Source organism: Salvelinus alpinus, chromosome 2 (assembly GCF_045679555.1).
Source record: "Salvelinus alpinus chromosome 2, SLU_Salpinus.1, whole genome shotgun sequence".
NCBI classification, from domain to species: domain Eukaryota; kingdom Metazoa; phylum Chordata; class Actinopteri; order Salmoniformes; family Salmonidae; genus Salvelinus; species Salvelinus alpinus.
This window is the reverse complement of record NC_092087.1, coordinates 26,761,709-26,779,154: the sequence shown is the minus strand read 5'-3', so window position 1 is coordinate 26,779,154 and position 17,446 is coordinate 26,761,709. Positions and strand designations below refer to the sequence as shown.

The 17,446-nt window shown below is 43.2% G+C and overlaps 1 protein-coding gene across 5 annotated transcripts in view; it reads right to left on the bottom strand.

The window, feature by feature from the left end:
* LOC139557610 (calcium-dependent secretion activator 1-like) overlaps nucleotides 1–9,951 on the bottom strand; it is a 150,920-nt gene extending 140,969 nt beyond the window's left edge. For 4 of the 5 annotated variants that reach the window (XM_071372679.1, XM_071372646.1, XM_071372663.1 and 1 more), the window contains exons 1-2: nucleotides 9,720–9,951; nucleotides 9,069–9,432 (exon numbers count right to left, since the gene is read on the bottom strand). In XM_071372679.1, the coding sequence (XP_071228780.1) occupies nucleotides 9,069–9,407 (339 nt within the window). In that variant the 5' untranslated portion in view covers nucleotides 9,408–9,432; nucleotides 9,720–9,951. The remainder of the gene's footprint in view (nucleotides 1–9,068; nucleotides 9,433–9,719) is intronic. The other variant, XM_071372655.1, reaches the window with a different exon arrangement.
* Nucleotides 9,952–17,446: the final 7,495 nt, after the last annotated feature.

Genomic DNA, 17,446 nt, shown 5'->3' with positions numbered 1-17,446 from the left:
AGAACCACAGCAAGGCTTACATTCACAGACTATCTCAAGCTAGGTCCCCTGAGAACCCTAAAGAGAGAAGGCAAATCAACTGTCTTGTTTCTAGCTCAGATTCCATTCAATCTGCTCAGGGTGGGACTTGAGAGCAGACAATAGCAATCACATATACTGACGTGACGTAACTGTCTGTGTACACAATAACGGTAAACGATGAGAGAGAAAGGTGAGCCTACATCCCCCCATAATGGTCTAATGGAGCAAACCCCAAAGACTGCATGAAAACAAACCAGATAAAGAAGCAAATTAGTCTAGGAGAAATAACGTTTTTCTGAGACCGATCCAACAAGGACTTTTGATGTGCCTTTAGCTCTGTTTTTCAGAATGCAAGAGAGGGTATTGTGAGATTAATTTTAAAGGGATAATTTGTGATTTTGGCAATGAGGCCCTTTATCTACAGTGTGTTCAGAAAGTATTCATACACTTTGACTTATTCCACATGTTGTTGTGTTACAGCTTGAATTCAAAATTGATTAAATATTTTTTTCTCACTCATCTACACACAATACTCCATAATGACAAAGTTAAAATATGTTTTGAGAAATTATTGCAAATTTATTGAAAATTAAATACAGAAACATCTCATTTACATAAGTATTCACAGCCCTGAGTCAATACATGTTAGATTCCCCTTTGTCAGTGATTACAGATGTGAGTCTTTCTGGGTAAGTCTCAGAAACATTAATGTTGTCTAGGTAAGCAACTCCAGTGTATATTTGGCCTTGTGTTTCAGGTTATTGTCCTGCTGAAAGGTGAATTCATCTCCCAGTGTGTCACGTTCTGACCTTAGTTCTTTTGTTATTTCTTTGTTTTAGTATGGTCAGGGCGTGAGTTGGGTGGGTTATCTATGTTCGTTTTTCTATGTTGGTTTTTTCGTTTGGCCTGGTATGATTCTCAATCAGAGGCAGGTGTCGTTAGTTGTCTCTGATTGAGAATCATACTTAGGTAGCCTTTTTTCACCTGGGTTTCGTGGGTGGTTGTCTTCCGTGTCTGTGTGTTCCACACGGAACTGTTTCGGTTTTAGTTCGTTCACTTTATTGTTTTGTATTTCAGTGTTCAGTTTTGTCCCATTAAATATTCATCATGAACACTTACCACGCTGCACTTTGGTCCTCCTCTCTTTCTCCCAACGAAGATCGTTATACAGTGTCTGGTGGAAAGCAGACTGAACTAGGTTTTCCTCTAGGATTTTGTCTGTGCTTAGCTCCATTCCGCTTATTTTTTATCCTGAAAAACTCCAGTCCTTAACGATTACACGCACACCCATAACATTATGCAGCTTGAAGCTTTAAAATATGGAGAGTGGTACTCAGTAATGTGTTGTATTTGCCCCAAACATAACACTTTCATTTCAGGACAAAAAGTAAATTGCTTTGCCAATTTTATGCAGTATTACTTTAGTGCCTTGTTGCAAACAGGATGCATGTTTTGGAATATTTTTTATTATGTACGTGCTTCTTTCTTTTCATTCTCTCAATTAGGTTAGTATTGTGGAGTAACTATAATGTTGTTGATCCATTCTCAGTTTTCTCCGATCACAGCCATTAAACTCTGTAACTGTTTTAAAGTCACCATTGACCTTGTGGTGAAATTCCTGAGCGGTATCTTTCCACTCCAGCAACTAAGTTCAGAAGGACGCCTGTATCTTTGTAGTGACTGGGTTTATTGATACACCATCCAAAGTGTAATTAATAACTTCACCATGCTCAAAGGGATATTCAATGTCAGCTTTTTTATTTTTACCCATCCATCAATAGGTTCCCTGCTTTCGAAGGCACTGAAAGACCTCCTTGGACTTTGTGGTTGAATCTGTATTAGAAATTCACTGTTCGACTGAGGGACCGCACAGATAATTGTGTGTGGGGTACAGAGATGAGGTAGTCATTCAAAAATCATGTTAAACACTATTATTGCACACAGAGTGAGTCCATGCAATTTATTATGTGACTTTTAAAGCAAATGTTTACTTCTGAACTTATTTAGGCTTGCCATAACAAAGGGGATGAATACTAATTGACTCAAGACATTTCAGCTTTTATTTGTAATGAATTTGTAAAATGTTGTAAAAACATAATTCCACTTTGACATTATGGGGTATTGTGTGTAGGCCAGTGACACAAAATCTCAATTGAATTCATTTAAATGCAGGCTGTAACAATAAAATGTGGAAATAGTCAAGGAGTGTGAATACTTTGAGGGCACTGTACTTCCCCAGAGTAAGATGAACTTGTGGATACCATGTTTGTCTATGTGTCCAGTGTGAAGGAAGTTAGAGGAAGTTTCACGAGCCAATGCCAACTACCATTAGTGCAAAAACTGGAAGTCTATGGCTATCTCCTACAGTAGCATTTAAGAGATCAGCTCAGCATGATTTTAATGGGTCAGACAGGACAAGGTCACACCCCAGATACTGTACAATCGCCAGCTCATCAAGTAAAGGATCAAGAGCAGTAATTAAGTGCCCTCTATTTTATGGTGGGCCACTGTTTGACATGGGCCACCATGCATCCATTCACTCAACATTAGTCGTTATTGTAATGTGACAAAGATAGTTTCTAAATGGAGCAAGACTAACCAGTCTGACAACTTATCCCAGGAGAGTGAACCCTCGCCACTCATCTCCACAAAATGCCTGCTAACAAGAACCACTCATCAGACTGCATAGTGTATGTTTCATGAGACTCACTAAAGAATGCCAAATTGTCTGGTGTATTTCATCATGCGAGAAAGGGATCATAACATGTTGTCACCATGAGAAATCAGCACCTGCAAAGCCTTCCTTGGAGTATTGCGGATGGACAACAGTAATCTCAGGAGCCCCAGGATCTGCTGGTTCTCTCTACCCCCTGTCATGGAAATCTCATAATGGCCAGTTTGAAGGTAGTAACAAAAACCAGCAGACACTCCACCATCCAAGCACCGGAGTTGCCCATCCCTAATATACTGACACAAGATTCCCTTACGACAACGATAATAAATAGGCCTACTCATACTTGTCATCATTAACCATCAGTGTAAGCCGAGTCCATTAATTGTGGAAGCCTAGTATAGGCTAGGAGGAATACTGTAATTCTATTCCATGAAGAACAAAAAGGAAACACCTTCATATTAAGGGGATCAGATAACAGGTCACTCCGAGGTAAAGAAACCTCAGAAGATCTTCCTGTAATAGTCTGTAGCAAGATGGAGAAGCAAGATGGCGCCGACAGAGAGGGTTGCCTCTCTTCTAGTCCTTTGGAAACTATGCAGTATTTAGTTTTTTTATGTATTATTTCTTACATTGTTAGCCCAGAAAATCTTAAGTATTATTACATACAGCCGGGAATAACTATTGGATATCAGAGCGAAGTCAAGTTACCAACATTATGACCATGAATACGCATTTCCCGAAGCGAATCCTTTGTTCGCACCACCACCCAGGGCATTTCATCTGATCCCAGAGACCGACCCAAAACAAAGTCGCCGCAGAAGAGGTAGACGGAGCGGCCTCCTGGTCAGACTTCGGAGGCGTGCACACCACTAACCGCTTCCGAGTATATTACTCGCCAAAGTCCAGTCTCTAGATATTAAGGTAGACAAAATTAGGGCAAGGGTTACCTTTCAGAGAGAAATCAGGTATTGTAACATACTCCATTTCACGGAAACATGGCTCTCTCAGGATATGTTGTCGGAGTTGGTACAGCCACCGGGATTATTTATGCGTCGCGCCGACAGAAATAAACATGTTTCTGGGAAGAAGAAGGGTGGGAGCGTATGCTTCATGATTAACAACTCATGGTGTAATCATAACAACATCCATCAACTCAAGTCCCTTTGTTCACCTGACCTATAATTCCTCACAATAAAATGCTGACCATATTATCTCCCAAGAGAATTCTTATCGATTGTTGTCACAGATGTGTATATCCCCCCTCAAGCCGATACCACGGCGGCCCTCAAGGAACTTCACTGGACTCTATGCAAACTGGAAACCATATATCCGGAGGCTGCATTTATTGTAGCTGGGGATTTAACAAAGCAAATTTGAGAACAAGGCTAGCTAAATTCTATCAGCATAATGATTGTAGCACTCGTGCGGGCAATACACTGGATCACTACTACTCTAACTTCTGTGATGCATACAAGGCCCTCCCACACCCGCCCTTCGGTAAATCTGACCATGACTCCATTTATCTCCTCCTTCCTATAGGCAGAAACTCAAACAGGATGTACCCGTGACAAGAACTATTCAACGCTGGTCAGACCAATTGGAATCCAAGCTTCAAGATTGTTTTGATCACGCGGACTGGGAAATGTTCCGGGCAGCTTCAGAGAATAATATTGATTTATACGCTGATTCAGTGAGTGAATTTATAAGGAAGTGCATTGGAGATGTTGTACCCACTGACTATTAAAACCTACACTAACCAGAAACCGTGGATAGATGGCGGCATTTGCGCAAAACTGAAAGTGCGACGACCGGATTTAACCATGGAAAGATGACTGGGAATATGGCCGAATACAAACAGTGTAGTTATTCCCTCCGCAAGGCAATCAAACAAGCGAAATGTCGGTATAGGGACAAAGTGGAGTCGCAATTCAACGGCTCAGACACGAGACGTATGTGGCAGGGTCTACAGGCAATCATGGACTACAAAAAGAAAACCAGCCACGTCACGGACACCGACATCTTGCTTCCAGACAAACCAAACACCTTCTTTACCCGCTTTGAGAATAACACAGTGCCACCGACGCGGCCCGCTACCAAGGACAGCGGGCACTCCCTCTCCTTCTCCGTGGCCGACGTGAGTAAGACATTTAAACGTGTTAACCCTCGCAGGGCTGCCGGCCCAGACAGCATCCCTAGACGCGTCCTCAGAGCATGCGTAGACCAGCTGGCTGGTGTGGTTACGGACATATTCAATCTCTCACTATCCCAATCTGCTGTCCCCACGTGCTTCAAGATGGCTACCATTGTTCCTTTAACCAAGAAGGCAAAGGTAACTGAACTAAATGATTATCGCCCCGTGGCACTCACTTCTGTCATCATGAAGTGCTTTGAGAAACTAGTCAAGGATCATATCACCTCCACCTTACCTGCCACCCTAGACCCACTTCAATTAGTACACCGCCCCAATAGGTCCACAGAAGATGCAATCGCCATCACACTGCCCTATCCCATCTGGACAAGAGAAATACCTATGTAAGAATGCTCTTCATTGACTACAGCTCAGCATTCAACACCAGAGTACCCTCCAAGCCCTTCATTAAGCTTGAGGCCCTGGGTCTCAACCCCGCCCTGTGCAATTGGGTCCTGGACTTCCTGACAGGCCGCACCCAGGTCGTGAAGGTAGGAAACAACATCTAAACACTGGGGCCCCGCAAAGGTGCGTGCTCAGCCCCCTCCTGTACTCCCTGTTCACCCATGACTGCGTGGCCATGCACGCCTCCAACTCAATCATCAAGTTTGAACACGACACAACAGTAGTAGGCCACAACAGTAGTAGGCTTGATTACCAACAACGACGAGACAGCCTACAGGGAGGAGGTAAGGGCACTCAGAGTGTGGTGTCAGGAAAATAACCTCGCATTCAATGTCAACAAAACAAAGGAGATGATCGTGGACTTCAGGAAACAGCAGAGGGAGCACCCCCATGTCCACATTGACGGGACAGCAGTGGAGAAGGTAGAAAGTTAAGTTCCTCGGCGTACACATTACGGACAAACTGAAATGGTCCACCAACACAGACAGTGTGGTGAAGAAGGCGCAATAGCAAGAAATGTGGCTTGTCACCTAAAACCCTCACAAACCTTTACAGATGCTTAATTGAAAGCATCCTGTAGGGCTATATCACCGCCCACAACTGCAAGGCTCTGCAGAAGGTGGTGCGGTCTGCACAACGCATCATCGGGGGCAAACTACCTACCCTCCAGGACACCTACTGCACACAATGTCAAGGACAACAACCACCCGAGCCACTGCCTGTTCACCCTGCTGCCATCCAGTAGGCGAGGACAGTACAGGTGCATCAAAGCTGGGACCTAGAGACTGAAAAACAGCATCTATCTCAAGGCCATCAGACTGTTGAACAGCCATCAATAACACAGAGAGACTGCTACCTACATACAGACTTGAAATCATTGGCCACTAAATGGATCATTAGTCACTTTAAAAATGTTTACATATCTTGCATTACTCATCTCATATGTAAACTCAGCAAAAAAAGAAACGTCCTCTCACTGTCAACTGCGTTTATTTTCAGCAAACTTAACATGTGCAAATATTTGTATGAACATAACAAGATTCATCAACTGAGACATAAACTGAACAAGTTCCACAGACATGGAATAATGTGTCCCTGAACAAAGGCAGGGGTCAAAGTCAAAAGTAACAGTCAGTATCTGGTGTGGCCACCAGCTGCATTAAGTACTGCTTTGCATCTCCTCCTCATGGACTGCACCAGATTTGCCAGTTCTTACTGTGAGATGTTACCCCACTCTTCCACCAAGGCACCTGCAAGTTCCCGGACATTTCTGGGGGGGAATGGCCCTAGCCCTCACCCTCCGATCCAACAGGGCCCAGACGTGCTCAATGGGATTGAGATCCGGGCTCTTCGCTGGCCATGGCAGAACACTGACATTACTGTCTTGCAGGAAATCACGCACAGAACGAGCAGTATGGCTGGTGGCATTGTCATGCTGGAGGGTCATGTCAGGATGAGCCTGCAGGAAGGGTACCACATGAAGGAGGAGGATGTCTTCCCTGTAACGCACAACGTTGAGATCGCCTGCAATGACAACAAGCGCAGTCCGATGATGCTGTGACACACCGCCCCAGACCATGACGGACCCACCGCCTCCAAATCGATCCAGCTCCAGAGTACAGGCCTCAGTGTAACGCTCTTTCCTTCGACGATTAACGCAAATCCGACCATCACCCCTGGTGAGACAAAACTGCAACTTGTCAGTGAAGAGCACTTTTTGCCAGTCCTGTCTGGTCCAGCGACAGTGGGTTTGTGACCATAGGCGACGTTGTTGCCGATGATGTCTGGTGAGGACCTGCCTTACAACAGGCCTACAAGCCCTCAGTCCAGCCTCTCTCAGCCTATTGCGGACAGTCTAAGCACTGATGGAGGGATTGTGCATTCCTGGTGTTGTTACACGTGGTCTGCCACTGCGAGGATGATCAGCTTTCCGTCCTGTCTCCCTGTAGCGCTGTCTTAGGCGTCTCACAGTACAGACTTTGCAATTTATTTCCCTGGCCACATCTGCAGTCCTCATGCCTCCTTGCAGCATGCCTAAGGCACATTCACACAGATGAGCAGGGATCCTGGGCATCTTTCTTTTGGTGTTTTTCAGAGTCAGTAGAAAGGCCTCTTTAGTGTCCTAAGTTTTCATAACCGTGACCTTAATTGCCTACCGTCTGTAAGCTGTTAGTGTCTTAACGACCATTCCACAGGTGCATGCTCATTAATTGTTTATGGTTCATTGAACAAGCATGGGAAACAGTGTTTAAACCCTTTACAATGAAGATCTGAAGTTATTTGGATTTTTACGAATTATCTTAGGGTCCTGAAAAAGGGACGTTTCTTTTTTTTGCTGAGTTTATATACTGTATTTTATGCCATCTATTGCATCTTGCCTATGCCACTCAGTCATCGCTCATCCATATATTTATATGTATATATTTTTATTCCATCCCTTTACTTAGATTGGTGTGTATTAGATAGTTGTTGTATAATTGCTAGATTACTGTGTGATATTACTGCACCGTCGGAACTAGAAGTACAAGCATTTCGCTACACTTGCAATGACATCTGCTAACCATGTGTGTGACCAATAAAATGTTATTTGATTAGATTTATTTAGTCTATCTCTGACTTCACCATTAAAAAAAATATATGATGGAGATATCCAGATGGATGTCATCACTGCTATGACCTTTTGCTGTCACCACAATTGCCGCTGCATTAAAAAAAAATCAGATTCAATCTGCATGTATTAAAAATGGCCTCATATGCTGCCCACTGGCTGGGATTTTAGATGGACATGTTACTCATTTTAAGTTTAAGGGCTTTGAGAGGAGGAAACAATGTTACTTTTAGCAAAAACATATACTTGAATTAAGCCAGTCTATACATTTTAATTATTTGGGAGATGGACAATGTTATTCATGCTGAAAAATGCTAAGCTAATACAGTATGTAAATGAGGCTGATGTGATTGTAATATCTCATGGAGCTGGGCACATTACTATTCAGGTAGCTTAGATCAAAGCTCTACATGACCAAAAGGTTTCCACTAGCAGGTGTGTGTGTGAATTTTCTTGACCATGACTAGGCTACATTTTATAATGTACTGGATGCAGTGGAAAATTCATCTGTCAGATGAAATATAGGCATACAGCACATTTCCTGTAGACAACAATACAAATGCTACTCTGTGAAATAAGCAATTAATCTGGTGTTAGAGGTCGTTCGTGCAAAAGCCGTACAAGCTTTACTTGATTCATGTAGGAACAGAAGGATGATTATCCTCCCTGGAGGCTAGACTTATGGAAGTGCTACTACAATGGGCAGTACACCAGAGCAGAGTGACTGACAGGCAGTGGGTGAGATGAAGGTGGCACTTTAAATTACCCACAAACACAAAGCCCACTATATTTACAGCTATATGGCACTTCCTTGTGATTGAATTAGACTACATTTCAACAGGAGATGCACTTTAAGGAAACTATGTGACTCTGCAACTGGTAGACATGTCACTGATGTAGTTTTGCTGCTATTGAAATATGCCTTTACTGGACCTGCTTCTTTCCAACACCAGTATCAGAAGAGTGGGGGCTGCACTCAAATTCCACCCCATCATTAATGCTCTATTAGTTAACATTATGCAAGGGTGGTTCCCTTCTAATAATGACTACCCTACCATTAATCCCATGCCAGAAGACTAGTTTCATGATATACTACAGTATAGGATATATTTTAATTACTTTTAAAAAGTATGTAGTCACTGTTGTGTGTTTATTATTTACAGTGGTCTTACCTTCTGCTGTCGTCTGGCCATGTCGGTGGGTTGCTTGGCATTAAAAGGGTAGGCAATGCAGCGCATTACAAAGACATAGAGCTGGAGCCTCTTCTTTCGCTCTTCCTCCTCCCTCTGCATCTTTTCCAGATCATCTTTCTCCTTATCACTGGCCACCGAGGGGCTGGGGCTGGATGGGCGAGCACTGCTTCCCCGGCTCGAGGGCTGGAGCCCACCAGAACTCTCGGTGGTCCGGCTGGGTGACACCCGTGCGCCCCCGGTACTTGGTGCCAACACCTCTTTGCGTTCTTCTTCTACCATCTCATCCGCTTCCTCCTCACTGGAAGATGGGTCCAACATGTTGGTGGTCTTGGATGGAGACTACCTAGACAGAGTGAGAAAGCGGAGATCAAAAAGACTCTCAGTGCCACAGGTTTTTCAAGAACGACAGTGTTCAGAGACAGCTGCTATCTGTTTCGCATTGGCAACGCTAGAGGGGGAGGGGGTGATGAGTAGAAAAAAATACTGATAAACTCGATGTAAACCATGAAATCTCAGTTGAGAGGAATTATGAAAGCCCAAGACTGATGTAGAAAGAGAGTAGGCCTAGGCTGGTCAAACTCTGCACAAAAAGCTATTGAATTCGAACAAAATAAATGTGTAGTTGCTTACCCTACGAGTTTTCAGCGTTTAACTCTCCAGTCACAGCCGGGGATTTGCTAGGATGCTATGAGAAGGGGTGGGGTCGGATGAAAGACGATAAAGAACGCTTTTCAGTAGCCTGCTAAGCAACGCGCGGATGGGGAAGGTACCGGGAACTGAACATGGTTCTGAATATAAAGGCGAATTATAGCGGGCGGTGGGAGCGCAGTTGACGCGGCAACCTATTTACTACATCCACCTGATGATCTGAAACATCTCCAATGGAGATTCTCACCAATTACACCTTTTCCCATATCATTATTTATTTATTCCCCATATTCACTATTATATCCGCCAAACTCCACTTGTTGCCCTATTCTGAATTTGATGCGTGGAATAGTCAATAGTCAGACTTGAAGTGCATGATTTAATCGACTATTAATTCCTATATTTTTGTATATTATAGTGCCTACGTTGCATTGTAGCCCAGTAGGCCTAGCCTAATATTGCCTATATCCTATGTATCAGAATTGAGCTGCAAAATTAAATCAGTATGGGAATGACATATGTGCGTTATAGAAAACACATTTAGCCTACACATCTCCACGGTTGTCATCAATCTTCAATGCTGACAGCATGATACCTGGCCCTGGAGTAATTGTCAACGTTTTGTGAAAAATACAATAGATTTGAAAAAAATAAATCAACATAAACTGCTGTTTTAAGGATGAAATTTCAACCACAGGAGTGTGTCATCATGGTAATCAATTTTCAACATACACAAACCACAAGATCTACAACATGATATCCTCTATCAGAAATAAAACAGTCTGGACAGACAGCACCTCTTACTGGAGGGCTGATTTATCTACAGCTATACTTCTGATCTCCCATACAGGGTTTTAACAAAGCCCAGCCCTGCTTCGCTTTGATATTTGTCACGGACTACTACCAATGTGCTATTATGTGAATTGATCAGTTTTAATAACGAAATAGATGCACTCTTGCTATCGAAGTCATTCCAACTGATAGGTAAGTCATATATCATCAATGATACTATTTAGTCCTCTTTAGTATTTGCGAAGTCATCAACAGCTATTGTTTCAATTCAACCCAGGGTACAACTAAAACTAGACAATACATATAGGCCTAGGGTTTCAAGCTTTGGGTGATTTCCAATGTAATCTTCAAGATAATAATTCATGTGTTGGATTCACGTCTCCATCTCAATCAAAAAGCAATTTTAAAGAATAGCACTAAATCAAACTTCATTTGAAGTGCATTTGAAGTTTGATTTTATTTAGTCACATTTAGTCACTTTAACTTTGGTTGAGATGGAGACTTGAATCCAACATATCAATTTTTAATTTGTAGACAAACTGGAATTAAAGCCAGACTAAGTCAGTGACACAAAAGATCTCCTTTAAATGTTGATATTTGGTTGCATTGACAACCAAACACAATATCACTTTAGCAATACAATAAATAACCTATTAACTTGTGGACAAGTTAACAAATGATATGTTGGATTCGCATCTCCAAGTAAACCACAAATAAAAATTAGAGAATAGGATTAAGCCAGTGGCTCAGATGAAACTATCCAAGCATTAGCATCTCCTTTAAATGTTGATAGTTGCTTGCATTGTCAACCAAACACATTTCAATATGACTTTTGTAATACGTTAACTAGCCTAAAGTTAAGGCTAATTAATGTAACAGTATTTAATGAAGTTTAAAATGAGTAACACATCCATTGCCACATTGAGGTTACTGTAACTAAAATTGATGAAAATGTGGATGAAAATACATGATCTTTTAGGCATGTCATTTTGACCGAAAACGGAGAAGTCCAAATTGACATAAGATACTTTTAGCATTCAAATGTATGAATTACTTTTTTTTCATGATCAAATAAAAATGTATTGGTTACATACACAGTTATGCAAATGTTATCACAGGTGCAGCAAAATGCTTATGTTTCCAGCTCTAACATCCTACACCGGGTCTGACACTCTGTCAGACCCGGTGTAGGATGTGGCAGGGTTTGTAGACTATTACGGAGTACAAAGGGAAAACCAGCAGTGATTTTCCCAGTAATGCAAATCTCCCAGATGAGCTGAATGACTTCAATGCTCGCAAACAACACTGAGCCAGGCATGAGACCCCCTACTGTTTTGTGGTATCCAATTGGTAGTTACAGTCTTGTCTCATCGCTGCAACTCCCGTATGGACTCGGGAAAGGCGAAGGTCGGGAGCCGTGCGTCCTCCGAAACAAAATCCTTTTGACACAATGCCGCTTAACCTGGAAGCCAGTTGCAATGTGTCGGAGGAAACACTGTACACCTGGCAACCGTGTCAGCGTGCATTGTACCCAGCCCGCATTGTACCCAGCCCGCCACAGGAGTCGCTAGAGTGCGATGGGACAAGAACATCCCTCCCGGCCAAACCCTCCCCTAACCCGGACGACGCTGGGCCAATTGTGCGCCGCCCCATGGGTCTCCCAGTTGCGGCCGGCTGTGACAGAGCCTGGACTCGAACCAAGATCTCTAGTGGCACAGCTAGCACTGCGATGCAATGCCTTAGACCACTGCGCCACTCGGGAGGCCCGATGTAAGACTTTTAAATAGGTTAACACTCACAAGGCCGCTGGGCCAGACGGAATACCAGGGCACATTCTCAGAGCATGAACAGACCAGCTGGCAAGTGACTTCACAGACATTTTCAATATGTCCTTGTCCCAGTCTGTAATCCTAACACGTTTCAAGCAGACCACCATTGTCCCTGTTCCTAAGAACCAGTGGTGGAAAAAGTACTCAATTGTCATACCTTAATAGAAAATGACTCAAGTAATAGTGAAAGTCATCCAGTGAAATACTACTTATGTAAAAGTCTAAAAGTTCTTGGTTTTCAATATACATACGTATCAACAGTAAATGTAATTGCTAAAATATATTTAAGTATCAAAAGTAAAAAATAATAAATTCCTAATATTAAGAAAACCAGACGGCATGATTTTCAGTTTATTTATTTATGGAGAGCCAGGGGCACACTCCAACATCATTTACAAACAAAGCACTTGTGTTTAGGGAGTCCGCCAGGGATGTCCCTTGATAAGTGCATGAATTGGACCCTTTTCCTGTCCTGCTAAACATTCCGTAACAGCATCCTCAGATCCTCAAAAGGTTCTACAGCTGCACCATCGAGAGCATCCTGACTGGTTGCATCACTGCCTAGTATGGCAACTGCTCGGCCTCCGACCGCAAGGCACTACAGAGGGTAGTAAACCACTGGGGCCAAGCTTCCTGCCATCCAGGACATCTATACAAGGCGGTGTCAGGGGAAGGCCCTAAAAATTACCGCACGGCAAGCGGTACCGGAGGGCCAAGTCTAGGTCCAAAGGCTTCTAAACAGCTTCTACCCCCAAACCATAAGACTCCTGAACACCAAATCAAATGGCTACCCAGACTATTTGCATTGCCCTCCTCTTTTAAACCGCTGCCACTCTGTTGTTATCATCTATGCATAGTCACTTTAATACCTGTACCTACAGTTGAAGTCTGAAGTCTTGAAGAACGTGAAATGTCAGAATAATAGTAGAGAGAATGATTTATTTCAGCTTTTATTTCTTTCATCACTTTCCCAGTGGGTCAGAAGTTTACATACACTCAATTAGTATTTGGTAGCATTGCCTTTAAATTGTTTAACTTGGGTCAAACGTTTCGGGTAGCCTTCCACAAGCTTCCCACAATAAATTGGGTGAATTTTGGCCCATTCCTCCTGACAGAGCTGGTGTAACTGAGTCAGGTTTGGAGGCCTCCATGCTCGCATAGTCACTTTTTCAGTTCTGCCCACAAATGTTCTATAGGATTGAGGTCAGGGCTTTGTGATGGCTACTCCAATGCCTTGGCTTTGTTGTCCTTAAGCCATTTTGCCACAACTTTGGAAATATGCTTGGGGTCATTGTCCATTTGGACGACCCATTTGCGACCAAGCTTTAACTTCCTGACTGATGTCTTGAGATGTTGCTTCAATATATCCACATAATTTTTCTTTCTCATGATGCCATCTATTTTGTGAAGTCACCAGCCCCTCCTGCAGCAAAGCACCCCCACAACATGATGCTGCCACTCCTGTGCTTCACGGTTGGGATGGTGTTCTTCGGCTTGCAAGCCTCCCCTTTTTCCTCCAAACATGACAATGGTCATTATGGCCAAACAGTTCTATTTTTGTTTCATCAGACCAGAGGACATTTTCCCAAACAGTACGATCTTTGTCCCCATGTGCAGTTGCAAACCGTAGTCTGGCTTTTTTATGGCGGTTTTGGAGCAGTGGCTTCTTCCTTGCTGAGCGGCCTTTCAGGTTATGTCGATATAGGACTCGTTTTACTGTAGATAGATACTTTTGTACCTGTTTCCTCCAGTATTTTCACAAGGTCCTTTTCTGTTGTTCTTGGGTTGATTTGCACTTTTTGCACCAAAGTACATTCATCTCTAGGAGACAGAACGTGTCTCCTTCCTGAGCGGTATGATGGCTGCATGGTCCCATGGTGTTTATACATGCGTACTATTGTTTTTACAGATGAACGTGGTACCTTCAGGCATTTGGAAATTGCTCCCAAGGATGAACCAGACTTGTGGAGGTCTACAATTTTTTTTCTGAGGTCTTGGCTAATTTCTTTTCATTTTCCCATGATGTCAAGCAAAGAGGCACTGAGTTTTAAGGTCAGCCTTGAAATACAGCCACAGGTACACCTCCAATTGATTCAAATTATGTCAATTAGCCTATCAGAAGCTTCTAAAGCCATGACATCATTTTCTGGAATGTTCCAAGCTGTTTAAAGGCACAGTCAACTTAGTGTATGTAAACTTCTGACCCACTGGAATTACGATACAGTGAGTTATAAGTGAAATAATCTGTCTGTAAACAATTGTTGGAAAGATTACTTGTGCCATGCACAAAGTAGATGTCCTAACCGACTTGCCAAAACTATAGTTTGTTAACAAGAAATTTGTGGAGTGGTTGAAAAACGAGTTTTAATGACTCCAACCTAAGTGTATGTAAACTTCCGACTTCAACTGTACATGTACATATTATCTCAATTACCTCGACACCGGTGCCCCCGCACATTGACTCTGTACCGGTAGCCCCTGTATATAGCTCCGCTATTGTTATTTACAGCTGCTATTTATTATTCTTATCTCTTACTTTTTTTTCTTACTTTTTTTTTGCTATTTCCTTTAAAATGCATTGTTGGTCAAGGGCTTGTAAGTAAGAATTTCACTGTAAGGTGAAAACACTTGTTGTATTCGGCGCATGTGACAAATTCAATGTTATTTTATTTTATTTAACCTGTCTAAACGATTATCGTCCCGTAGCACTCACATCTGTAACCATGAAATGCTTTGAAAGGCTGGTCATGGCACACATCAACACCATCATCTCAGACACCCTGGACCCAATCCAATTCGCATACCACCCCAACAGATCACACAATCTCTATTGCACTCCACACTGCTCTCTCCCACCTGGACAAGAAGAATACTTATGTGAGAATGCCGTTCATTGACTACAGCGCAGTAGTAGTCGGCTGTACCTGCACCAAAACGCCAGTATTTTTCATTCATACTGTAGCTTGTTCTAATCTTTTTAAATAGGTAGCCAATTTGTTTTCAGCAGTTTTCTTTCCATGACTGATCAAAACTCATTTTTTCATGACTCTCTCTTGTTCCTCTGCAGCAGACAATTGTAAGATCTCACGATCTTCATAATATTATATTGTGAGGTCCCTGGAAATTCCCAGCACTAGTAACAACACATCTGCCTAACTGACCCTCAACACAGGAACCCCTCAGGGGTGTGTGCTTTGTCCACTCCTATACTCCCTGTTCACCCATGACTGTGTGGCCACACGTCTCCAACGCCATCATCAAGTTTGCTGATGACACGACGGTGGTAAGCCTGAGCACCGACAACGATGAGACAGCCTACAGGGAGGAGGTCAGAGACCTGGCAGCATGGTGCCAGAACAACAGCAACCTCTCCCTCAACGTCAGAAAGACAAAACGGAGCTGATCGTGGACTACAGGAAGCAGAGGGATGAGCACGCTCCAAAACAGATTGACAATGCTGTAGTGAAGTGGGTCGAGAGCTTTAAGTTCCACATCACTAAGGACTTAACATGGTCCTCTCACAGCAGCACTGTCATGAAGAAGGCTCAACAGTGCCTGTACCCCCTTAGGTTGAAAAAATTTGGCATGGCCCCTCAGATCCTCGAAAGGTTCTACAGCTGCACCATCGAGAGCATCTTGACTTGCTGCATCACCACTTGATATAGCAACTGCACAGCGCTCTATCGCAAGGCGCTACAGAGGGTGGTGTGGATGGCCCAGTACATCACTGGGGCCAAACTCCCTGCCATCCAGGACCTCTATACCAGGCGGTGTCAGAGGAAGGCCCGGAAAATTGTCAAAGACCCCAGCCACCCCGGCCATAGAATGTTCAATCTGCTACCACACGGCATACGGTACCAGAGCGCCAAGTTCGGGACCAAAAGGCACCCATAACAGCTTCTACCCATAAGACATAAGACTGCTGAACAGTTAATCAAATGGCTACCTGGACTATTGCATTGACCCTTTTTTTTTCACTCACTCTCTTGCATGGACTCTACCCACATGCTCACACATACTTACACTGACACTCCAACACACTTTCACACACACTGCTGCTACTCTATCCAGAGTGCCTAGTCACTTTTACCCCGACCTACATGTACTTATTACCTCAACTACCTTGTACCCCTGCACATTGACTTGTTACCGGTACTCCTTGTATATAGTCTCATTATTATGTTACTATTTTCTATTTGCACATTTTCTTACTTTTTAACTCTGCATTGTTGGGAAACGACTCGTAAGTAAAAATCAAATCAAATCAAATTTTATTGGTCACATACACATGGTTAGCATATGTTAATGCGAGTGTAGCGAAATACTTGTGGTTCTAGTTCCGACCATGCAGTAAAATCTAACAAGTAATCTAACAATTTCCCAACTACCTTATACCTCACACAAGTATAAAGTAATGAATAAGAATATGTATATATAAATATATGGATGAGCGATGGCCGAACGGCATAGGCAAGATGCAGTAGATGGTATAGAGTACAGTATATACATATGAGATGAGTAATGTAGGGTATGTAAACATTATATAAAGTGGCATTGTTTAAAGTGACTAGTGATACATTTACAACATCCAATTTTTAATTATTAAAGTGGCTTGAGATTTGAGTCAGTATGTTGGCAGCAGCCACTCAATGTTCATGATGGCTGTTTAACAGTCTGATGGCCTTGAGATAGATGCTGGTTTTCAGTCTCTCGGTCCCAGCTTTGATGCACCTGTACTGACCTCGCCTTCTGGATGATAGCGGGGTGAACAGGCAGTGGCTCGGGTGGTTGTTGTCCTTGATGATCTTTTTGGCCTTCCTGTGACATCGGGTGGTGTAGGTGTCCTGGAGGGCAGGTAGTTTGCCCCCGGGGATGCGTTGTGCAGACCTCACTACCCTCTGGAGAGCCTTACGGTTGTGGGTGGAGCAGTTGCCGTACCAGGCGGTGATACATCCCGACAGGATGCTCTCGATTGTGCATCTGTAAATTTTGTGAGTGTTTTTGGTGACGAGCCAAATTTCTTCAGCCTCCTGAGGTTGAAGAGGCTCTGTTGAAACGGGTGGACCATTTCAGTTTGTCCGTGATGTG